This window comes from Salminus brasiliensis, chromosome 7 (assembly GCF_030463535.1).
Source record: "Salminus brasiliensis chromosome 7, fSalBra1.hap2, whole genome shotgun sequence".
Taxonomy (NCBI): Eukaryota; Metazoa; Chordata; class Actinopteri; order Characiformes; family Bryconidae; genus Salminus; species Salminus brasiliensis.
The window spans coordinates 33,944,690-33,971,066 of NC_132884.1; the positions used below are offsets into that span (position 1 = coordinate 33,944,690).

General features: G+C 39.5%; 1 protein-coding gene across 2 annotated transcripts in view; it reads left to right on the forward strand.

The window, feature by feature from the left end:
- Positions 1-26,377, forward strand: part of grm4 (glutamate receptor, metabotropic 4) — a 201,740-nt gene that overhangs the window by 53,225 nt on the left and 122,138 nt on the right. For both annotated transcript variants that reach the window (XM_072684705.1, XM_072684706.1), the window contains exon 2: positions 16,598-17,473. In XM_072684705.1, the coding sequence (XP_072540806.1) occupies positions 16,943-17,473 (531 nt within the window). In that variant the 5' untranslated portion in view covers positions 16,598-16,942. The remainder of the gene's footprint in view (positions 1-16,597; positions 17,474-26,377) is intronic.

Sequence of the window (26,377 nt, forward strand, 5' to 3'; positions counted from 1 at the left end):
ATATCTGAACAGTCAGTGTGTGTTTGCCTTTAAAACCTTATAAATACACATATTGGAAGACATAAAAGTAAAAAGTAGAAAAGAAAGTAGAAAGTAGCCTGAATGTGCTGTTAGTCTGTACGGTTATTGGTGGATAACCAAAAAGGTTAGAACACCACAGTTAGAAGCACATATATTTGGTTGCAGACAGTATTGTGTACTCCAGCCACTGTATGGATCTGTTCAGTTAGCAATGGCACCTGTCAAGGAATGGCAGCATGTAAACAGGCAGGAGGAGCAGCAGTAAAAATGGGAAAGCATTAGAATCTGAGCGACTTTGAGAATGGTCAAATTGTGATGGCTAGATGACTGGGTCAGAACATCAGGCAGGTCTTGTGGGGTGTTGCTGGTATGAAGTGGTCAATACCTACCAAAAGTGGTCCAAAATAGGACAGCTGGCGATTAGAATATAGGGACATTAATGCTCACAAATTACAGAATTTGAAGAATCTTCTGCTAATGTCTAAGTGCCAGATACCACAGGATGCCTTCAGAGATCTTGCGATCCAGGCCTTGGTGGGTCAGAGCTGTTTTGGTGAAGAGAGGAAGACAATATTGTGCAGGCTGATCTGTGTACTTTTTTAATGTATTGTTCATTTGTTGATTTGCATTTTAAGCCAGATAAGCACTTACTGCCTTATTTTTTTAATAATGTATAGTTATAACCCAAATATGCATAGGTAGTTAGGCTCTATGTAGCTATGCACACATACAAACACAACCACAGATGTGATTTAGCTCCAAGCATCATTCCCCTGTAAACACGTCTAGAGTGACAGTTCGGTAAACCAGCCATCTGTTTGTTATGCTGACATTTTCATGCTTGGGTCACAAACGTATTGTGCGATATTTACCCGAACCGACGAGGGAGTTTCAAAGAACATGGACTTGAACAACAAGTCTGACATGCTCTCTCGATCCCAAAGCTAATTTCAGTCGTATGTGGAGATGCGAAGTTGATACCTTGTTGGATAGGCTGGCTTATTTGATAGTGAAGGAGAAAAAAAGTCAGCACCATTTCAGGAAATGTCATGGTCTGTTCATCTTTTCAGAGGCTCGGCCCCTCTTGACCTGCTTCAGCTTGCAGAGTGTCAAGGCCCAGACATGCTGCCTTATTTACCATACAAGTCTATTTTAAGAGTTTAAGGCACCATGTTGGCCTAAAAAAAACCTCAAGCTTGTGTGTTATGTATATATATATATATATATATATATATATATATATATATATATATATATATATATATATATATATATATATTCATTTTTTTTATGTTGGTTCTCTGGTTTCTCTGTTGCTCCTCATTCATGTGGTCTTTTTCTGTTCCCTGATCCTTTTTATTTCATTCATTCATTTAATTTATGTATTTTCTGTCACAAATAAATAATAGGCCCCTTTCTTCTAACTGCACACACACACTTTACACTTAGTGTTCTGGTCTGTAGTTAAGCTTAGAAATGGAAAACAGGTATGACCTCAGGCCTCACGCACACTCTGCATTGATGAAACTGAATTCGCTGTGGAAGTTCATTTAATGAACAGGGACAAATTACTAGCCTACTTGAAGAACCGAGAATATTCAAAGGAGTGTGTCACCTTCAGTGTTCTAACAATGGTACTGAGAGTTCCTCTACCGCTTCACCTGTTCCCGCTGTGGCCCAGGCTCCATCTCCTGTTCGCCAAGAGATCGGAGTGAGATTCCTTTAAGATCAATTACAGCTCCAACTGACTGAATGGTGTCAGCCCATCATGCTCAAAGAAACCAAGAAGAGGAAGCATTTTGAAAGGAAGGTACAGATGACGGGTGCGCCACAAGCAGAATTCCGAGAGTGTATCTGCAGCACTCTAGAATAGTTCTGCTCCATCACAGAGCGATGTTCCACTAAAAAATCCTTTGAGACAGCAGTTCAACTCTTTATTGTGCCAGCCAGTCTCAGGCTCTTTTTTTCCCCTAAGCTGTAATAATTTTGCATATAGAAACTTGGGTGAAGGAGCTTTATTTGTACACATACAATGAATTGCATTGAGAGAAGTAGATAATGATCTAATTATCACTATTTGTAATTGCCATATCGAAAACCCTGGAGCGGTGGCACATACTCAACGTAGGCTACATGAGATGTATGATAAGATATGAGGAACAATAATATTCACATTAGCAAAGATTCATGAGCCTCTTACAGAGGCGAAGTTCCCTTTAGCAGCCCGGAGACCCAATGCGAATATCCAATGCAATCTCCTCTCGTTAGTCCAAAATAAGAATGTAGATACGCTGTAATCTGAAATGAATAATGATGATAGTATCCATCCGTGCTTATTATTGTAGCCATTACCAACTCAGAAGGCCGAGCCTCGTGGCGTTGATTAACCATCCCCTTGAATACTAATATTACAATTTGGAACTATTTAGAGAATGTCTAAATGGCAGCCTAGACAGTCACACATAGTCAAATGCTGTCAGATGTTCCCTGAAACACTGAGATTCATCTCTTACATAGTAATTTGTCAGGTTTTATAGTGGACATGGTGAATTTCCTTTTAAAAAGTCACTCAGACCCCAACAGCAGCCTCTGATGGCCACACTGCATTTCACTGCAAGAGCTGGAATCTAATGAGGTGAAATCTGACTTGAAATATTACATATTTAATAAACACAGCAAGATTTTCTGAAGATTAAAGAAAATAGAATATTCTTTAATGGCAGAGTCAGACACCTGGCCTCAACCCAACTAAGCACACTGGTCTTACTGAAGATGAAACTGATGGCAGAAAGACCCACAAACAAGCAGCAACCAAATAAGGCTGCAGTAAAGACCTGGCAAATCATCTTGAGATAGAAAATAATTTGTATCTAAGCATTAAAAATAAACCCAGTAAGTTAAGTTGTAGGTTCAGTTGTTTTGTCCAATTACAGACCCTGTGAAAATTGAGAGACTGTGTAAAACATGGCTGTAATTCCTAAACGTTAATGCAATATTAAATATGTTTTGAAAAAAAAACAAAAAACTGGTAGATCCCACAACATCAAATTGATCACTGAATCCTGTTTCCATATGGGAACGGTATAATTTGGCGGAAGAAGAAACTGTTTTTTGTTAAACCAATAAAGGTTATATAGGCTGGCCATGAGCTTAAATGCACTTGGAATAATTATCTATATTTATTATTTCAGCTGCCCAGACTATTTCCAAACATGCCTTAATAATAAATAAATGTAAATGCAGATCTGAACATTAACGGGTGAACAAATGAAGCTGCCCTGTAGCAGTTATATCAATGACTAGCTTACCTGCTAGCTAAATGGTTAAAGATGCCAAATAATGCATTTGTTGAGTATTTTAATGTTAAATAAGTTTATTAGTATTAGAAGCATTAGAATGACACATGCAGCTTTTCCTTCTACTGAAGTCTCCAACAAAACCAACAAAAAAACAACAACAATAAGCTCTCCTTTTATTGGCTGGTCACCACAACATGATCACAGAGGTTGCATATTATAGCATAGTTTTAAACAGTAACAAAACACTATAATTATTTCCAGTCCAGTCTGTCCAAATGGATAACGTCACAGTCTTGATGTCTGGTTCGCATGACAATCTGTACTCCCATAACTAGCAGAGTTGGGAGACGTGCTGCTCTTAAGTATCAATAAGACAATATTCTCCTGAAGTTGCTGTTGCATTTTATTAGCTTTGAGTATGGCTTACACTATTGGGCTGGGTTTAAGGTTTATTTTGAGGGCATAAACATAGGACGTCAAAACTCTTATTACTCGTTTTAGGTGAACCAAAAGCTTGTATGTGTATTTGTTACTACCTGTCTGAGACATGTAGCATTACTATGCTATGGTTGCAGTATTGCCCATGTGAGTTTTTCAGAATTCTAGTGTCTGTTTTTATGAGCTTTGGGAGCATTTTCACATTGTGCTTAATAATATTTTGCATTTTATTTTGGAGGCTGCAGAAATGGGAAAGTGCCATTACCTGCTACCCTGTAGATCTACCAGTGTTTAGCATTTGCTTATTTTATTTATTTGTATGCAAATTGTAAAGCTTGAGGAATCCCACTGGCTATAATACACATATACCTTGTTGCCCTGCAGCCCTGTGTGTCCAGTCCAGTCCAATAAAGCTTTTATTTCCATGTTTCACTTTTGTTTGCATTTACTTTCAGTTTGAGTTTCAGTATTAATATTACACTCAAAGCTGTGATAGTAGGTATTTAAAATAACATCATTTTTTAGAAGTACAAAACTCCCAAATAACTTTTTTATGCATTATACATAGTGACAAGAACTTAAAGCATAAAAGCAATGCACTCCCACAGTCTTGTTGACATCCTCATCTCTATTAACATCTGCACCGACACATCACTCCTTATGATGTTCAGATATCGCTTTTCACGATATATCCGTTATCATGTCACTCAAATCTCCAAGGCAGTTTGCTGCTACATCGTGGTTTTCATTATTCCCTTTTCAGCATTACTTTTAGCACTACTCCATTCCCTTTTACCATCACTGCCAACATGTACACACTGGGATCCCAAAGGCTGAGCTGCAAGCTTTCCTTAAAGGGGCCCTAGAATGTCAAACTGTATTTTCCTTGGCATAGCTGAATAACAGGAGTTCGGTACATGGAACTGACATGTCATGAGCCTCAAACATGGTTGTCTCTTCATCCAAAAGAGAATCCAGCATAACCAAAACAGGGCAGAAAAATGGGGCAATTCCTAACCCCCCTGAACTGTTTCAAAACTGACTTATATTTACACACCCAAACTTGATGGCGACAGGCAAATATGGTGGTGGAGAGTAGCATGTTACCTCCAGACTCTGCTAGTTATGGGAATACAGGTTACTACACAAGCCAGGTCTCTAACCAAAACATCTCCTGAACCAATGTCAGCAAACTTGACAAGTATGAAGAAAATCCATGGGGAGCAAACATAAGCTAACCTTGCACTAGCATTTAGCATCTCTTCTCATCTTCATTGTCCATTGCCCTCAAAAACAAACTGGAGTGCCTCAGCGGAATCGAAGTGGAGCTAAAACACACATCAGAGATGTTAAGCTAACTGGCTCCAATTGCTCCAAGTAATAAAACTACACTGTTAAAAGTATAAGTTCATTGAGAAACCTTCTCAGGTTCTTCAGTTTGAAACTGTGGAAACCTTGTTCCATGAGTTCTCTGTAAAAGGAAAATGAACTGAATTCTGAGGCAAAGTAACAGGGTTGTAAATAAGCTTTGAAAAAACAAACAAAAAAATGCAACCAAAATCAAATTCACAACTTAAAATACTTAGCACCTTAATTGACCTAAGTAAAGACAGATTGAAACAATATGCTGGTCACCCACTGAAGACGTAAAAACCAAACTATCCATATATTGTTTTGTTTTTATTCATTTTTAATGTACCCTTCATTTTTAATTTGTTAATTTGTTAATTTTTACAGCTAGTTCGCAATAATAATAATAATAATAATAATAATAATAACAACAACAACAACAACAGCAACTCTGTTTACCACTGAATGTCCATTTAGAGAACAATGAGAATGAGGAGGAAACTGGGCAAGTAGGGATGACCAAAAAAGAGCCAGATGGTAAGAAAGGGGCCAAGGCAGAGGGGACCAAACAGTAAGATAATGCTACTCTGGATTCAGTGTCTTGTCATCCATCCATCCATACTGTGGCTGGACCCAAAACCAGTGCAGTTTAGGATTGGGTGCCCAATTAAAGAGAGCTACCAGTTTGTATACTAGTGGAAAGCCCTTAATAACTCAGAAAGCTAAGCATTGTGGGTCTGATTAACCACCTCCTAAATAATAATAATAATAATAATAATAATAAACAGTTTAGACTCAACTCTTAGAAGGTTATCAGCCATGTTTGACACAATTGCATCTTATACCTCCTAATGTCTTATTTGCGGTCTTAACTAGCCAGTCTTTTGTGTTTCTATCTTTATCATAGAAACACAAGAAACACATCTCTATCTTTATCAGTCTTATAAAGGCATTTTACACAGCAGATAATGTTTTTCCTGACATCAACTATCCTCTTGTTTTTACTTCAAACGACTCATAAGTGGTTTCAGAACTGCATCTCTGATAGAAATCAGTATATAGTGTCTGGTGGCTTACAATCAAAGTTCTTAGAGGTCACTAATGGAGTCCTAGGGAGCTCCACATTGGGTCTAGGATTGTTCACCTTGTACATTAATGAAACTGGATCTCCACTGCAGATTGCACTTTTATGCTAATCATAGTCATTTGTGCTTCCTTTGTAAACCAGACCATGTATGACCTGCAGAATGCTTTTAACACCGTTCAGAAATCCTTGGTGGACCTCAAATTGCTCCTGAGTGAAGCAAAGACAAAATACATTTCATTCTCCACAGCCTTTAGCAGAGAGCCTGCAAGCTCTCAAATGAACGAGGGTAGCTGAGTGTGTGTCCACATATACAAAATCACCTGTAGTGGCCTAGTCAGTAAAAAGAAAATGCTTAAAATGTGTAATACCTGTATTGCAAATGTGTGCTGATGAGCTTTCAGACATCTTGCAGCTCCTAAAGTCTCTACACTCTGCAACACATCTTACAATCTCTATTCTCGTTCCTGGTCCAGAAACTTCTTATCTGTACTGAATCACTATCATGCTGTAAATTTCACCTCAATTATCATAAAAACAGAGGAGAAATTGGTTTTTAACATTATCCTCCCATAGACAACACCATTTACATCACTTACAGTTTGCATATAAACAAAGGAGAGCACTGATAACACCTTGTGCTGCTTTTTTCAACTCACTGTACATTTGGAAAACAGTGATTTATTTATAAGCTCTTTAAATGGATGTTTCTTTGGATAAACATTTTTGTAAAGGTTCTTTTGTGTGGTTCTTTAGAACGGTTATTCAGAAATCTCATTTTCAAACATGTTTTCTTGGCATGACTCACAGAACCAGTTGGCACTGGTTTTGTAAAGAAACCGATAATCACCATTTTTGATTTTTTTTTTTTTTAGTTTTTAATAATATAGAACATGGGCAGGGCAGGAGACTTGGAAACCACAGACAGGCAGAACTGGGCGGAGCGTGGTGGGCAGGCAGCCAAAGCGAACCAGTCTAACCATGCGTTCACACTAGCAGCTGACAAGAGCTACAAGCAGCCAGTCATTTCATATGGGAGTATGTGATTTGTAGCCACGATTTAGCAACAAGAGACACGCATCACTTTATGCAAATGAATTATGACGCAGTGAAGAAACATCCTCAACAGTTTCATCCCCAACACATTCTTTAACCTGATCATGTAGTGCTACACATGGAAGAGAGGCTCATAGTAATCATTTTGTAATTAGTTACTAAACACACACAGTTAAGAATGATTTTTAAACTTACATATAAAGAATTTGTTTCGGCTGTTGCATTTTCTCGTTGGGCCGAAGCTAGACCTTGTTCACGCTCACACGTGACAACGCAAGCGGCCTCGAACACACTCACAAAAGACACTTGAGGTGGTTTAAGCGACCTGTCGCCTGCTAGTGTGAACTCAGGGTAAGGTAGGCCTAAAGTAACACCACAAAAGCCACTCTAGCCTCCCCGGACCAGAAACCACTCTTTGAAATGGGTCAGATAACACAGGCTTGGGTTACTACAGTTGCCTGCAGTAAAAGCAGGGGTATACATGGACAGGCTTGGATTTGAAGCCACCTCCTTTGACTTTGGTTGGTGAAGTCTTCTGTAACACAAGGAGTTAATAGGTAGGTTGCACTTTCAGGGTGTCTTTACTAGGGGTAAACCAATACTTATCGTCACAGCAGGCCGAAGCAAATCCATGATCACAAGTCCAAACAACAAAGCCAAAGTCAGAACACAGGAACAACAGGAATTCCAAAAACAAACAGGATCACGGCTCAGAGCTCAGGCCAGGAACGCAGAGCCTTTACAAACAGGTCTTGCTGAGCAGGGGTCTTTATAGCTGGAGTTAACAAATAAGGGGAGTTTGGGATGCCACAAAAAAATCTAAATGCTTATATTCAGAGAAACACATCTTTAAAAAATCCATTCCTGATTTTACTGCACGGTGAGATAAGTGATAAAGGTATGATAAGGGATAAGGGTATGTTAAGTTCAGTGGTGGTTTGAGCACCTGGCTGTTAATGACATGGTTGTGGGTTCGATACCTGAACTCTGTAAGCTGCCACTGTTGGTCCCTTGAGCAAGGCCCATAGCCCTCCCTGCTCTCTGGGTGCTGTAGCGATGGCTGCCCACCGTTCCGGACACGTGTGCTCACAGTGTGTATGTGTGTGGGTTAAAGGATTGATTAAAGGCGGAGGCCAGTGGTGAATATGGTTGTCTTGTCTTGCAATCATTGCTCATATGCCATCCCACAGCATAGGCTTATATTTATTCACCCAGTCCAACTGTCATCAGTGAAAAGATAGTAAAGGTGGGTGAGTCTGCCAAATACCTTGGCATTACACTACACAATAACCTCTGCTTTAATCACAGCATCGTGGACATTTAAAACAATGCCAGTAAAGGCCCCCTTATCTGTAGACTCTGTAGAATCTGTCTGTGCAGCCTCCTCCTCTCCTCCGCCGCCTCCGCTTCCTCTGTAGTATCATCGATGCAGGCTTATTATATGAAATTATTCGCTTCTTCAACATGTTTTCTAGCCCCCAAAACTGTAGTAAACTCTGGCTTTCCTCTTTTCAAAACTGTACTGGATCTTATTTCTGCAGCTATAACAAGGCAAGCAAATGTTGCTATGACCCAGAACATCCATGACACTGTGTACTTCACCCTGTTCCCTTGTGGATGTTGATATAGGACACTTGCAAACCAGAGGGCCCATTTTGGCAAAAGCTTTGTTCCCTCTATAATATGCATTTTAAACAGTTATTCATCTTGTTAAAATGATATTCTATGTGGACTATGTGGTAATATGAATAGAGTAAACTTTATATTGTCGCTGTCATGCAAAAACCTTGTGTTTTCATTTTTCACTTTGGCAATTGTTCTTTCCTTTGCATCAGAATCTGATGAGGAATAGACCAATTGAAATGCTCCATTGCAGAATTAAGCATTAATGTATTTTCCTTCTGTAAATTTGCCATTTTGGAGATACATGGTTTTTGTGTGACATAGATATCACCTTTCATTGTGACAAACTAAAGTAAACAAACAAACAAACACACACATGGACTCTAATCCTCTATTTGTGGAAACTTAAACAACCGTGCTGTTTCTGAAGTTAGTGAAATAGTTCATGTCATGGAAACTGTGTTTGTGTACAGTAGTGCAATAGAAACTATGAGACAGCAGGGCTCTCCCTAACATGGGGCAGAAATGATTTAATGATGTTTAACAGTTAACCAGTTTGAAAATTTGGATTGTTTTCCCCTTGGTGGGGCAGGAACCAGAAAGGAAATACAGGAAGGTGGTCCTGTGTTCCAGACTGGAGTGTAGTATATTAATGTAATGTATACTGGAGTTTAGTGGTGTGTATATTTCTGGGCTCCAGGTCGGGTCACATTCTTACCACTCCAGGTTCCGCTTGGGACCGGACCATGACCACCTCTTCTAAACAGTCTCAGTGTTCAGCTGTTTTGGCCGATGTCAGAGTGCAATTACTGTGTCCACACCTGCCCAAACGAATCGTGACAAGGGTGACGACAAACCAGGGTCCAATGTAACTGGACTAAAAAGTCCAGACGTGAAAACCTAAACCAGAACTCTTTGGCCACAATCAGCAAAAGGTTTGTTTGGAATTAAAATGGAATTGGTTTGCAAGGTGTGATTTCCATCAGGGGAGGTGATGCTAAGTTTTAGCCACTGTTACAACTCGCTCCTTTTTTCTGTTTCTTATAAATAACCTCACCCCAAGTTGTAACATTTGCTCTTACTCTGGTTTCAGCTGTACAGTTAATGAATGGTACATGTTTGAATACAAAGTTTACATTTTCATTTGTAGTACAGATATGTGGGTTGCTGATTAGCAAAAAGACTTTCCGGTTATGCTTCAGTTCTTCCTGTTCATTAGAGTAAATTAGTGTTGAGGAAACTATTTCTTTGGGTAAAAAAAAAAAAAAAAAAAAGAAAGAAAGTGTTGTTGGTTCCACTGCACCATACACTGCAGAAAATACATATCAGATATCTTGACTATGCTAATACTGTTGTCATTGTAAATAATTTATCAATGACCAGGTCACAGAGCAGCCCACTTTACCCAAATTGCAAGTCTTTTAATGAGTGCTTTGTAAGTAGACCTGTAAATACGCCTGGTTTATTCTCTGCATTATATCTGTAAAGAAATTCAGACTCAGCAGGTTGTCTCTGTATAATAAAGGTTGCAAGTACTACATAAATTAAAAGACAACAATTAATTCCATTCCATTTCTCCCTGTCTTAGCCTTACCTTTGTTGTAGACGAAAAAAAAAAAAAACACCACTCACACACACACACACACACACACAACAGGTGTGACCTCTTATTTCTACTACCCATTACCAGAGGGAGGATTTCCTCGTAGGTCCCTCTTATATCAAAGCACTTTCGCCAGTGTTGAAAAAGCATTTCACAGGTACTTCAGAGATTCGGTTGTAATTCTTTGAAGTACTACTGCGCTAGAGGTGAGGCATGCCGACGCTCTGCATTACACTAATAGAACAGGAGGAGGTGGGAAAAGTGGAGATACAGAGCAGAAACTGCGTGAAGCGGGGTTAGGGTCATTTCGGTTTAATGTAGTAAAGGTGTAAATGGCAAATATTGCTCATTTTGTTTTGCTGCTTTTAGGGCTAAAAAGGGAACCGAGAGGTAAAGTGTGAGGAATGAGTGCTGTTTTAATGGAGGAATAAGTTTTCCTATAGTCTTTTTTACACAGTGTTGTCAGAAATACAATTTGAACAAATAAAATGGCATTAAGACTTGTAGAAAATGAGACTGCAGCTCCATAATGTGGCAATTCAGTAAAAAAACAGTCCTTTAAAATAAACTGGGCCAGCAATAAATCCTCATTCCACAGTAGTTTCTAGTGATGTACTGAAATATCTACAGTACCTACTGGTTTTTAATTCATAGTAGTCAGACCTGAATTTTGACCTTTGACTTTGAAACTAGTATTAACGCCATTTTTGTGTTTTCAGACTGCAATTCCAATATGTATAAAACACTAAATGGCTTGCCATACTATTTAAAGAAAATGCAGAGAGTGTGAGTTTTGATTATAGTACAGCACAATGCTTTTGCTTGTAATGATTGAGACAGGCACAATATCACAGCAGGCATCGGCATAATTTATAGTTTAAACAAGATACAGAAATAAAATTACTCAAGCAATGAGCTCCCCAGTGTACAGCTTGAGGTGGAAGCAGTTCATTTATTGAGTCGTGTTTATGCATTATGAAGATGTTGTGTAGGCCTGCAAGTGCATGCCAGATCTAAATCTGACCTGTTCATTCTTGCAGCAACTGTTCCTTAATGAAGGCCATGCAAATGTTGTTATTCCTTTAACTGCCATGCTTTCTCTCTTTTCTCAAAGAAAATTCGATGCAAAATTCATTTCAAATAATACAAATGAAGTATGGCTCACAGTCGGGGCCCAAGCGGCTCTGTTTTAATGACGCGTCAGTGGATGAAACCCATTCAAACATAGTCTTAGCAGATCTGTGTAGCGCTGTATTGAAAATAATCAGTTCATGACAGTTTTATTCAATCGATTTTTACCAATTTCACATTTACAGGGAATAAAAGAAACACAGAAGCTCTTGAGAGATGGCCATCCAGTTCAAGCAGCCCACCCTTGGTGTGTATCAATGAAGGAGTATAAATAAAAGAGCCAATGGGGAACTGATTGTTGGAAGTAGTGCAGCTTCTTCTTGTGCAGTTTGACACGGAGTAAGGAAAATTAGTTTTCTGAAACAGTTTTACCTCAGTTTCAGTTTGCCTTTCTTCAAGGTTAAGGTGAGATAAACCTAAAGAATTTGTATTTAGTCATAATAATAATAACAATAATAATAATAATAATAATAATAAATATATATGTGTTGTACAGTACCCTGCTTATTCAATCTTCTTCACCTTTTGAATCTTGAATCTTGGCTCATTTGAGCAAAACCAGACTTCCCCACACCGGTTTGATTTGTCCCGGACATCAAGACTCTCATAATGCTGCTTTAAAACTACTTGCAAATGTTGTTAAAAATGATGTAACAGGTTGGAGGTGGCAGGAATAAGAAAAAAGAAGCATCCTGTACATAAAACCCATGGCTTTCCACCTGTGCAAGACTACACAATGAATTAAAAACAGCCACACCAGCAATATAGCTCAGATTATAACTGTAGACTACTTCACTTTCTCTAACTACTGCCTAAAAGGAAATGAACCAATCAGCTAGGAAACCAACCCATCAATGCAATGATTCAGTAAAAAACAAAGAGGAGGATCATCACCTTTACTCACAGTGCCTAAAAATAACACATTCAAAGACACAAACCTCACCTTGGCAGCCTTCACATAACTTACCAACAGGAGATTCAGACAGCAGGTGGAGGCAAACCAAAACATCAGGAACACCTGTGAAACGGGGAGCTGGTCTGGCAATAGGAGGCTCATTAGCAGACCTTGAGCCAATGAGAACATAGAAGTTACTATTTTACTAATTGACAGATACAGAGGGGAGGAAAGAGCAGAGCCATGCGGGACAAAACTAACCAGAAGGGACAGAGGGACACAAAATGAAAGCCTGATCCTGAAAATGAAAGCCTGAACAAAACCTTCCACTTGTTTAGTATGTAAAGGCATTCTCCCTACAGATTCCTCGCCTACATGATGAATCCTCCTTAAAATTAGCAGTGTTTTGTGACTGATCTTCACCTGTTTGCCATATTTATAGCATGTGAACACTTTCTTCACAAAACTTGTCAGACGTTGTTGTTATTTATATGAGTTCTAGTTTGGTCAGGAACATTTCTGTGCTGATTGAAGGGTCATCTTCCAAAGATTCTTTCTTTGGCAGGATTAGTGTTCTGTGTGTTCAATTGGCCATGTGTGAATGACATGGAATTGTATTGGAATAAGGGTGATTGGTGACCTTCTAGAGACCTGTATGACATTGTTTCTGCTTGATTTCTAGTGAGTGGAACGATCTGTTCAAGGCAAGGTCGAGGCTGAACTTTCATTTCTTAGTAATTACTTTAAAGGACAGTTTAAGGTCCCTGTCCACCTGTATCCTGTTAGTTCTGAAAGTGTAGTCTTTTCTCTGCGTTTGGCTTTCTGCCCAAATGAAAAAAAGGCTGGTTGAACAGGACCTTGCACTTTACACAAAAGTCATGAGCTGTGTCTGAAACTGTGTCCTATTCACTATCTGTGTCCTATTCCCTACATGGGAAAATACAGACCACTATATATTTGGACACGTCGTTATGTAAACAATCTGGACATCGGCCTTCCTCAGACAGCGTAAATCATTATCCAACAATGTGATGGATTAGGTGTATTCCATGTCTGTTTAGTGTTCATTATTCATCTTTTTGGACACCAATATAAAATTGCAGAACCTCAAAGTAGTGCACTATAGAGTGACACTGCCATGCTTTGGTTCACACCACGATTTGCTGCGAGTTCAGTGCAGCATAAAAAGAAGCATTTGCTGTATAGTATTTACTATTTTTGTGTTAAGAATGCTTATATATTTTATTTCCATGCATGTATTATATTAGTAAAACTAATATTTTTGGCATGTTTTATTACCTACAGAACCCCTGAAGTAATGAGGTAGAAAAATGATTCGTAGACTTCCTAGAACTTATTAGAAACTTATTTATTCATTCATTTGAATAAATAATTCCATTCTAAACTAAACAAAATGTTTATTATATTCAGGGAAAGATATATTTAAAAAAATATACTTTTGTAATTGCCAATTTCATAATAATAACTACCAAAAATCTACCTTTTCTTTCTTTTCTAAAATCCCCAGCATATATGTGGCCAAGGACAAAATAATTATTTAGAACTGATTGGAGGCTTTTAGCATTTTGGTCAAACACACTTGTGCTTACTGTAGACTTGCCAAGAAAACAAGCCAAGTAATATAAAAATATCTGTAAATATGTGGTAAATATCTGTGAAGCACTGGGTACTTGCTTGCCAGTAAAACATATTTTATATGTCTGTTTCTTTACTGTGTGAATCGTCACTGATGCACCATTTGGAGGTACTGTTACTGTGAGCAGTTTAGCGAAAATAGAAGAACTTTTCTAACTTATACCTTGTTATATTTGGAGGCCTTGAAAGCAATGAAACTGGAGAAGCAGAAATAATTCTGTATTGAGGCAAACTCAGCAAGGATGACAAGGATAATACCAACTACCTTGTTTACAGCATAAGTGCTTTGCCTGTGAACAGTTCTAAAACTATAAATCCCCGAAGCCCACAGACATTTCTTGGGTGCAAGAATGATTACCTGTGATAACACAGTTCTAACAGCAAAGGTAAGCTGGCTGTAAACAAATAAACTTGTGCTCAGTGTAGCAGCCTTCACTTACCTTCAGTTGTCCTCCCATTAAAACAAGATGTTACAAATATATCACAAATGTAGGCTGAAATCATGATGACACAGTCCTAAACTATATAAGAAACATTATTCAACCCATATATATAAAATAACAAGACAAATTCATCATGAAACAAACCAACATCTGATAGTCCTAAAGTAAGCAGAACATGGACTGCAAGTCATTTTACAGACATTATAAACAGGACCATACTAACATGTTTCTGCTTTCTACCCTTTGTTAGCATGGCTAATATGGACTGTTTAGGGATACAGAAAACCAGCACAACAGACAACATGATTGTACCGTTTCACCTAAAAAAGGAAATGAACTTAAAATAAAACATCCGAGTTGACTACAGAACAGCCTTGTTACAGAAAACCTCCAAAACCCCTTAACACTCCAAGGCTTATTACACATTAAGCCATAGGCTTTTTAAGGGGTTAACTCAAAACGAACTTTGCTCCTACGTCTGTCAGTCTCCGACTGCAAAGTGTGTATGTTCTTCACACTCCAAAAAATAAATAGGACATTTCTGTTTACATAAGCGTTTGACGTTTACAATGGAATGGGACTGAAACACATCAGACTTGAGCTTGGCCGTATTTGACATATTTGGTTTCTGTGCAGACCTTTAAAATGTGTTGAAAATTCCATTCGCTTCAGTGGTGGTATGACGAAAAATGCTTCCACTTGATGAAACGGCAAGCAATTTTGTATTGATAGCCCACTTTTGTCTCTTTTCCATCTGTTTTTCATCATTGATATTCTCAGAGCTGCTTCTGCCGCTTTTAAGCTAGATTCTCCAAAGATGCTATGAAGATTAGACTTTTGGCCTATTGTTTTTCCTCCCCACCTTTTGATACATTTTATTTGCAGTTGGTGTGTGGCTTATGGCTTGTCCTTTCTTCACTTGCACTGCCCTATTCCCCTTAGACTTAAATTCATTTAGCTACTTTTAGATTACTGCACTTAAAATGCATGTATTGATTTTTGGACACTTCATTCTACTAAGATCTCAGCTTGCTTTTCTGCTGCTCTCTAAGTATATATATATATATATATATATATATATATATATGTATATATCACTGCTGTCCTGCAAAAACCTTGTATTTCCATTTTTGCTGTTGACATAATGTTAATCTGGCAGTTGTTTATTTTTACATTGTATCAAAATTTCATGTTGAATTGATCAATAAAAAGTCCCCAAAATAGCATGAAATAAAATATTTTTTATTTGACTTCTATTGAAAGTTAAGAAGGGTTTTTCCTCCTCCTGTACCTGTTTTGAAGGTTTTTTCATTTATACTACTCTATATCATATTAACTCATCTACTGTTTCAGCTTCATTACACGGAAAAAAAATATTTAAGCCCTTAAACCTTGTACATAAATCCACATTTAGCTTTTCCACTCTTTTAGTGCATTACCATCACTGTTTGCCTCAGTTTCAGAGGCCCTAAAACAGAGCCCTGTGGGACTCCTAGGGTTAAAGTGAGTGTAGGGTGAATTTGGAATCTGCTTTAGTAGTATAAACCTTCACTTGTAATTAAAATGTAGCTCATGTCTGAGGTTGAGGAATATCCCATTACTTGCGTTCTCTTTTTTTCATGATTTCAAGATTGACGCTTCTTATTGTCAAGAATGAAAATCCACTGTATTATTTCTCCACAGATTCTACCACACGGCATAGCAGTGGTTCATCAGAATGCAGCACCTTCATTCAGAAAAGAGGCATGTAGGAGCTAACACTCATTCCTTCCGACCTTGGGAGCCCATAGCAACCTTTTAAATTCAAGATACACAGAGAGGGAGGGGATGTGTGAGAAAAAAAAAGAAACACAGTTTGCAGTGAGAAGCGGTGAACAAACAGCGAAAAAGAGAAAAAGTCGAAATTCTGCAACCAACCATACCGATACAGGAACATCTGACAAGCTTTCTTTCTTTTGAGCTGTTTGTCACTACCCTTTTTTATCCTTTTTTTCCTAGGTATTAAACGCACTGGAGGACAAAGCTCACTGGCCTCGGAGACAGACCTCTGTTCCTCTCCTTGGAGAAAAACACACAGTCCTGTGGAACGGGAAGATCAATGATTTATGATTAATCTTTATCCTTGAACTCCACCCAAGATGTGCCACCATGGATAGAGAGAGGCTGGTGTGACGCATCATGTGCTAGAAGATCCCACAGACTTGTTCACTTCTTTGTATGTGTGTTTGAGCTGACTGAGATAAAAATGAACCTCAAAAGACATTGTTCCCTTCAAGGGCTCTTCTTCTGATCACCTCCTAATCAACCGAAAACGAAAACGAAAGACATCTTTAGACAGTAGAAATGGAAATGTCTCCTTTTTTGGTCAACGTGTGTGGGCGGGCCATCCATATCGCCCTGTGTCTGCTGACCCTTCTCGGCCTTTTCTTGGTCACTTTGACAGCGAGACCCAAAGGCCCAGGCCATTCCCATCTCAACTCCATACGTATTGATGGAGACATCTCTCTCGGGGGTTTGTTTCCAGTTCATGCTCGGGGCCACAACGGAAAGCCTTGTGGGGAGCTAAAAAAGGAGAAGGGCATTCATCGCCTGGAGGCTATGCTCTTCGCATTGGACCGCATCAACAACGACCACGAACTGCTTCCCAACATCACTCTGGGGGCCCGCATCTTGGACACCTGCTCGCGAGACACTCACGCACTTGAGCAGTCTCTCACTTTTGTCCAGGCGCTCATAGAGAAGGATGGGACAGATGTGAAGTGTCATGGTGGCGGGTCACCCATCATTACCAAGCCAGAGAGAGTTGTTGGAGTGATTGGCGCTTCCTCCAGCTCAGTGTCCATAATGGTGGCGAACATCCTCCGCCTCTTTAAGGTAAGCACCATGCTGAGATACTGCGGTGAGTTCAGATCATTTAAATGACTGGTCCACCAGAAGATTAAGTCTAAGACATGCTTTCATTACCTTTACTTAGTAATCACATTGTAATTACATTCAAATTGAATGCTTCTATTCCTTATTTCCAGATTGACCAGATTGTCATGGCTTCGTAATTATACAGCTAATACAATGATTACGTGAACATGAACGACACATTGATTTGAATATATCTCTAATCCCTCTGCGTGGGCTCAGCTCTTTAAAGATAATGCCAAAAGTGCACTTTCCCTATTTCTGCTGTTATGATCATGTAAATGCTGTAGTTCAGATGTTAACAGCATGCAGAATCCTTCAGCACCCGCTAGTCCACCAGCTCACGTTAACATGTTTGATTTCTGTGAAACTTCAAGATAAAGGAGAGCATCGTTTCGATATTTATTCCACCTTTTTATTTTGCCACATAATTGAATCTAGACCTTTTTCGTGATACTTCATCATTCTGAGACTTTTGAATTAGCAACCTTTTCAATTTTCCAAGATCCAGCATTTTCCCAACATATGTGCTCTTCGTTATGAAGGTAATATTTCTGTTTGATATATGTTAAACAACACACTTCTGATGAACACTTGAGGGGAAAAAATATGAATATGCAAATGAGCAGTAGACTCAGCCAACGCACAAAAAACAGACGCAGATGACAAAAAGGAGTGTGAACAAAACATCATATACAAAAGCCTCGCTTTTTCAGATAAACTGTCTCTTCTGGGTCTGACTCAGTGTGCAAAATAAATTTAAAGCAAGGATTTGAATAATGTGATTAAACCAATGGCAAACCATGACTGATGGGACTAGGTCTGCAGTTTCTGCTGCAAATGTCAAAAACAAAAAGAGAAAACAAAAACTTCTAAACCATTTTTGGGCCATTCATGATTAGAACCGTACACTGGAAGCTTGTAAAACACAGTATTTATTTGTAGCTTGCAACTGACATTACTGGGTTTTGCATCCACTCAGTTTTTCCAAAATCTTAAAACATCCACAAAAAAAAAAAAAAAAACGGATGGATGAATGACTGGATGAAGCCCAAAATTAGAAAAAAACATCCAAATATTGTAACAAGATTTTTACGCTACGGTGAGAAAGAGTTATGGAGAAATGACTACCCCAACAGATGGCCGGCTCATGGCACACAGCTTTTTAAAAGTAGCTTTCGACATTCTAATATGCTGAACCAAAAGGTTCTCTGATAAATGGCTCTGCACTCCTCTCCCAGAATTGTCTGGTGCGTTTGCACTCCCAAATGTATAGCGGACATTGTCAGGGTGGCATAGAGATTTCAGCCCTGCCCTGAGTCTCTGAACTGCGAACATCAAAGTTAAAAAAGACTGCAAATAGCTGTAAAGAAGATTCTGCTAAAAGCAGATTGCTGTTTTTCTGCTGGAATTTTGTAATTGCACATAACATTTGAGAAACGTTTGAATGGGAACTTGGCTATTAACATGTATTTGCCTTGTATGTAGTCGTTTTTTTCCAATTGTCATTTTAACAACTGACTAATAACTAATTAGTCTACCACTCGTATTCACAATTAGTGATGCCTCTTGCACTTTCAGAAGGCCTAGAGCTAGGATAATCAAATAGCGCCCTACGGACCAAATCGAGTCAGCGTGCAAGTTTTTCTGGCTCCAACCCAAACTCTAAAACACCTCTTCAGTTGTGTGCTAAGGTACAGCACTGTACACTGTTCTAGAATCATGTCGGCATGTGCTTGACTTAATCTGCAGACACGTGATGATGGCGGGGGGGCAAGGGAAAATGCTTGAAAACTGACATACAGTCTTAAAAATGAAAGCATTTCGAATGGTTTGTTAAGTGAAGCTACAGACGAACCTATGTTGGTTCTATACATGGCATTCCCTCCTTAATGGATTACGTGTCTATGTGCTACTTTGTCTGAGAAATATCTTTTCGTTGTTTCTGGACCTAGTTAATATCAACTAGTGTAGTTCACAACTAAGCGGCATTAGTCAGCCAGGTTTGTAAAAACCCATGCCAGGTGCAGTATCTATGCCTTCTCAGTCACATCCTTAACAGTGTATCCATGGCAACGTGCGTAACGTAGGCCTAACAACATTATGGATGGAGATTTTCAATTGAAAGAAAAATATAGTCCATGACTAGACTTAATCCTTGTCTGGGACATCAGCCCACAGAGTTAAAATACAACCAGCATGATGATTCTGTTACATGAATTAATAACTGCAGACATGCATTGCTTAAATCATTAGGCCTTCTCTGCGAAACCAACATAATTCAACAGCTTAGTAAGTGGAAATGGCCTCTGCAAACCCCTCAAACCATCTAAACAAAAATGTAGGCCCACACTTGATACATATCACAACTTGCATTACTTTTATAGGCCCTAAAATTAGAACCCTGTGGAACTCCACAAAATCTGGTGAACTAAACAGCTACCAAATAACTCCCAATAGCCCCTTATTAGGGTTAATAACTGAATCATTGACATAGGGGTTAGGGGTTAAACAATGCACCAACCACTAAGCTTGCTTTGAGACTTGTATGACATGGATTACAGTTAGAGCAAGTGGAGTGATGCTCCATTGTTGGTCACACATGTACAACATGTACACACTGTATATTATAAACATAAACATACTGTATATTATGTGTAATATATGTATTCACATGTCATGCCAGGAATATTTCAAATCATTCAAAACCTCTCATTCTGGAAGCACATCTGTCAGCAACACCCCCATCAATAATGCTTCTCGCATGTTCAGTGGACTTTGCTCGGTTACATAACCAAATATTGTTTGCTGTCGAGGATCAGAACTGCAACTGTTCACAGTACAGGTCTATGAATAATGGACGAATTCCTTCTTAACTGCAAATACTATCTCCTGCTGGCCTAGAGTCAGCGCTCTTTATTTGCCCTCACTGCACAACCTGGGTTACCCTGAGACAGCTGCTCACCGTTAAATGGATATTTACTCTGCTACGCAGTGCCATTCATCAGAGGGAGAGGTGTGATCAAAGACAGATCACAGGCAGGGGGGAATGTGGCGGCATTGTGGCAATGATGACAGGCCTTGGGCGCAAATGCTGCGATAAGCACATTTAAAAGCTCACAGCTAAAACACTGACATTGCTGAGGGGAAGCAGGCAGAGAGGTTGAGAGCCATAACAAGAATACTGGGGCACTTCTCTTAGAAATACACAGACACTCCAGAGGGTATAACACCAGCATGCAGTCCAAAGTATCTGTGTGTGTATTTGGATTAAAACTGGTAGTGGACATGATGTAAAGTAGTAGGTTTAAATGCATTATTTATGAATGGGAGTACATTCCGATATTGTGAAAAACTACTGCTTTTGGGGTGGATACTTGGGGGTGGGATGTTTGATTGTTGATTTTTTTTAGCTAACTGGCTCATTAGCTGATGCTATTGGGCTAATGCAAAAGGGAACATTACTGCCAGGAGAACAAATATGTTCCGCAATGGAATAGTTTCATAATTGCAAAGAAAGGCATGGATTACACTCTTAAAAATAAAGGTTCTACAAAGGAATCTTTGAGGGATGCCATAGAAAAACAACTTCTGGTTCCACAATAACCATGTTTGTTATAGAGATTTGTGAGTGTGGAGAAATTTTACACTGACACATCTCTATTACAAACATGGTTCATTGTTGAACCAGTTGTTCTTCTAAAGCATCCCCCAAAGATTCCTTTGTTAGAAAGAGACATGTGATTGGCTAGCTAAACCTGTGCTCATTCTGCATTTTTAAATTAAATTAAAATGTAACAATTAAAGCTTGATTTGGCAAGTTAGGAAAGTATATAGTATATAGCCTAATTGGCTATATATTGTTAGTAATTTTGCTAGTAAGCTAGTTAATTTCCCAATGGACTCTGATTTCATATTTTGGCTAATTGTGCTAGTAGGCTAGTTAATTTCCACTCCTGCATGCTGATTTGCTATGTGACTAATGTTGATATTAAGCTAGTTATTTCCCCTTGGACCCTACTTGCTAGTAGACTAGATGATTTTTATTTGAAATCCGATTTGCTATTTTAGCTAATTGTGCTAGTAGGTTAGTTACTTTTCACCCCAGCACTATGATCTCCTATTGATTGGCTGGTTGAATTTCTAGTTGAATTTTCTTTCCTATGTTCTGTATGACTAGAAGAATTGTAGGTCTGCTTGTGTAGATGACAACTGTCACCTCACCCCAACTTGCTAGATATTTTTTCCCCTTCTGCCCTCTGATTGGTTGGCAGATTTTTTTAATCTTGTTTACTGGCTAGTTAATTTTCTGCTAACCAATCAAAGTGCAGAAAGGAAAAAAATATCTAGCAAGTTGGCAGAAATCTCCATCTTGCTTACTGGCTAGTAAATGTTTTCCACCTGCAATATGATGCAAACCTGCAATTTGATTAACCTATAAGAACCAAAGTCTTGTCTGACAGACCTTAAACACACTTAAGGATTTATTTGTGGTACGTCTACAACAGTAGGTTTTCCCCTAATTAATTTTCAACCCATTATTCTGTTTTATATTAAAATTTTTACAGTAATGTAACCATTTTACAGGAAAATCAATAGCATTTAATGAACTCACAGAGAGCTCATGCGGCCCAGGTCTGCCAGTGATTTCAATGTATGTGGCCCTGATTCACTTATATGACAAGCAGAAACAACCATACCCTGGGCTGATGAGTGTCAAGAGAGGTAGCATAATGGAAAATGCTGTGGGTTAATGTGATTTTTAAAGTAATAATGTAATTAATATTTGTGCTGCTGTGATGGTTTTGTCTAACATATTCCAGCATTAGGCAGTAATTTAGGTAGACAAAATCATGCTTCTCTGAAACAAGCTCAGACTGCACAGGCTGTCAGTACTCATTCATGCTAGTTAATTATTTCGCCTGTCAAGGTGACGCTGAGAAATGACATTAAAACAGTAAACCGTTTAACGAACATGCATACCATTAGTTTTGATCCTTAAGTTCATTTGCACTCCCACACTTTATCTAAATTGAAGGGTCACTTTCACTTGTAATTTCATTTAATTGAATCACTTTCCTTCCGAGTAGCTGCGCTTCACTCGAGTCAAGGATTTGAGTGCTATTCCCACCACTGCCTATGAGAGGAAATAAATGAGTCAGTTCTTGCCCAATAATGTTTTCTTCTAATCGTCACTGTGCCACCCATCCCATTCTTATCATTCCCAAACACTCTCCCTCCCTGTTCGAGGAGGAAGGCTTTCTGTTACCGGAGGCCTGGAATGGTACTGCAAGTTGGAGTTAATGTACCACTTTTACAATCCACTTAGAGAATGTCTCCAGCCCTGACCCAGCCACTCCACATCAAAGAACTTACAAAAAGGAGGTTTGTATTAATCGCATACTGGTTTGATTGAAAAACGTCCTATAGGCCATTAGACTAAAAGTCTCTGTTGAGCGCTCCAGCCTTTGTATGGATTAAACAGTAAAGCTGTAAAAAGTGCTGGTGTCTCGCCTGCGTTCCATTTAAGAAACGACGCCGTGGCTTTTGCGGAGGACAGACGGTGGATTTGCACATCAGCAAAATGCACTTCTCTTCCAGACAGCCTGAGTGAATTTAATGCAGCTTCATCAGATTCAGCCGTTGCTCCATGCAAATATGGAAAGCGAAACATCTCGGAGAATGAGAAACAAACGCGTGCCAGCAGAAGGCCTGGTCACACTCATCTAAACATGCAGACACACACATACACGCGCTGCCGTGGGAGGTATGCCACCTGCATGTCGCCAAGGAGGTTAAAGAAAAGCTGGCTGCTCAGCACCTAGCTTTGTGTGGACAGGCGTCCGGAGCTTTGCCTGATTAATATTTCACGTCGCTGTTACATAACGGCAGCTGGGGGCCTCCAAACTGCAGCTCTCCGACTCCTATGTGTTGAACTCATCAAAAATCATAACCACAGAGAGAGGCTGCTGAGAAAAAGGCTAATACATTTTAGGGAAGAGGCACGCTGCGAAGCTTGCATTATTCATCTGGTCTGGCACAGGCCCTCAGTCAAACTTAAAGCGCTAATAAAGTTTACGCCCTTGTCCTCCTTCAGCTTGCCTCTTTATGTCTTACTGAAATGCAGGCCCCGCAATTGCCCAGTAAATTTCCGTTGCGGTTCGCAGAGGAGATAAACATTTTGGGTCTGTTCGACATTTAGCTCAACACGTTATTTCCATTTCCTCACCGTAATTAAAATTCTGCAGCCGCGGAGCCTCTCCTCGCTGCGAGAAGTGTCACAAAACAGCTCCTCTTTCTAAGAAATAATGAAAACAGTCTGTAATATTCTTACGTACTGGCATGCCATCAATAGTGCTATAATGCATATGCCTCCCAGCGTGGACGGCTTGGAAGAAAGTGATAAATCACGCAACTGGCCGGCGTGTGAAGTTTCATAAATAAACGATGGCAGCCCTCATTTTCCAGGGTAATATTGATTAGAGAGTTGATTCCAGGTTTTCTTAGTATTCTGCCGGTAGTCCTCTAGTGCCTTCTACCATGTTTATGCATACATCATTAGCTGCACCACATCTTTAAGTTGGGGTGGACAAAAACATTTGTTGGAAAGTCTGAGGCTGAAGTCTGAGTCTTCTGTCAAGATGATGTTCAGCTTTGTTAGCAATCAGTGCAAAAACTGTATACATATTCAGTCAATAATGCCTTTGGTTTTATGTATTGCTCGTCTGTAAATAGCTAAACAGAATTAATACTGGTGTAGGCACAGCTGGCCAGATCTATGTATGAGTGCAGTGCCTTTATGAAACCTCAGTTTCATACACTCACAATATGCCTGAAATTAACATTCGATTTGCTAAAACTGAATAATGCAAACTGTGCACAGCCCCACCTGCTAGAGGTATGCTTGTTAGGCACAGGGTTTAAACAGTATATTCACCCTCAACATAAGCAGGTCTCTCGCCCTCTCAGCACATTTGAAAAATGCACATGAAGGGGTCGATTACAAGGGTGCGGAGGCGGGGCTTGGTGTGGAGCAGGAAGGGGACAACAGAGCCAATCATAGGTTTTTCTGCATTGTATGTGTGTTGGCTGCGATGACCAATAGAAGCATCAACATTTGGATGGTTGCTGTCGTCTGGAAAAAATCAACCTCTATGGGGCGACTCGCCAGGTTATAGAATAGACTATATAATCAGCTGCACTTCAAATGTCTCCACCCATTTCGGTCAAAATGTTTCAGATGTGTTCTTCAATCAGGCATAAAAGGCTTCATACAGCGAGCTAGAGTCTTTCTGTTTTTTTGCTACATAAGCAGTTTGCAAGTGTAGTTGACCACTAACATTTGTTTGAGAGAGACATCATTGCAGTCTGCCTCCACTGCTGTTAACCCTTGGTCAGTCAGGACAAGAGGAAGCTTTCACTGTTAAGTGCACATTTTACACCCTGAGTGGGCAAGCGCTCACTGCAGCAATGCTATTTCCATTGGCCCTGAAACCTTTCGGGGTCTTACCAGAGACAGCGAGTGGTTGTTCTAACTCTCACTCTGCTTGTTTGTATATTCACTTGTAAGTAATAGCAAGCTTTGGTAGGCTACTGTCAGTCAAGTGGGTCAGAATAACAAGTCGTTACCACTTAGTCCTCAGTGGACCTGTTTACCTTCTTGTGTCGTTGTGGCAGACTCACTTCCCATATAAGAACTGTGGAGTAGCAGTTCTGAACATTGTAATTAAACTGATAGTAAAGGAGAAGTGGACTCAACGGCAATAAAATATAGGGGGGACACTTTTCTTTTTTACTACAGTATGTGTCCAAATGTTTGTGGACAGCGCTTCTAATGAATGCATTCAGCTGTTGCTGATACAGATCTGCAAATGCAGACACACTCCCTGTAGAGAAGTACTGCCAATAGAATAGGACTCTCTGGAGCAGAGAAACATGAACCTATTGACATTATGCCAGGGGTGAGCTAGAGGGGTATTGAACCCCAGCCCCCACCCCCCCACCCCCAGCCCCCCCCCAGCATTGAGCTATGGAACAGATGAGGTAGGGTGGTGATTCTCCAACATCTTGACCTTGCTCTTGTCGCTAAATGCAATCAAATCTGCACAGCAATGCTCCAAAAAAGTAATAATATTTTAATAGTAATAGTACAAAACACTGTACAATAGAGCAAAAGCAAGATAAACTCTTTTTAATACCCTTGATGTAGTAAGAAACTATGCTAGAGCAGGTGTCCCAATACTTTTGTCCATATTTACATGGTATTTAGCTGATGCCCTTATCCAGAGTGACTTACAATATTACTTGTATTAAAGAGTGGGCAAACATAGTGTTCGGAGTCTTGCCCAAGGACTCTTATGGGTGTAGCACAGCATAGTCACCCAGACCAGGAATCGAACCCCAGTCTCCCACATGGTGTGGTAGCTCACTGGCAGGTAGTGGTGTTATCTGTTGCACCACACCAACCACATGTTGTGTATTTGCATCCTTTGTATTCAGGTTAGATTAGATGCACCAGTTAGGGACATTTTCAATAATAACATTTTTGGGCTATATTCATGTGAAATATAAAAGAATAGTAGGTTTGGGGTAGTTGTTAGACCCAGTAGTGCTGTTTGCACTAATATTTACTTATGTCTTAAGTATCTTAAGTTCCTGATAAGTACATCTGTGATTGGTGTAGCACAGCAAACACTGTCTCCCCAGTGGCAAACTAGGTTTTAATTGGCCAAGCGTGCTTTACATTGGCCTACCTGTTCAACATGATTCAAATAGAACTCGCTCTGGATAGAGAATATCAGCCAAATAAATGTACAACACAAGTGTACATCTTAGGTGACATGACATGGTATGACAATGCATTGG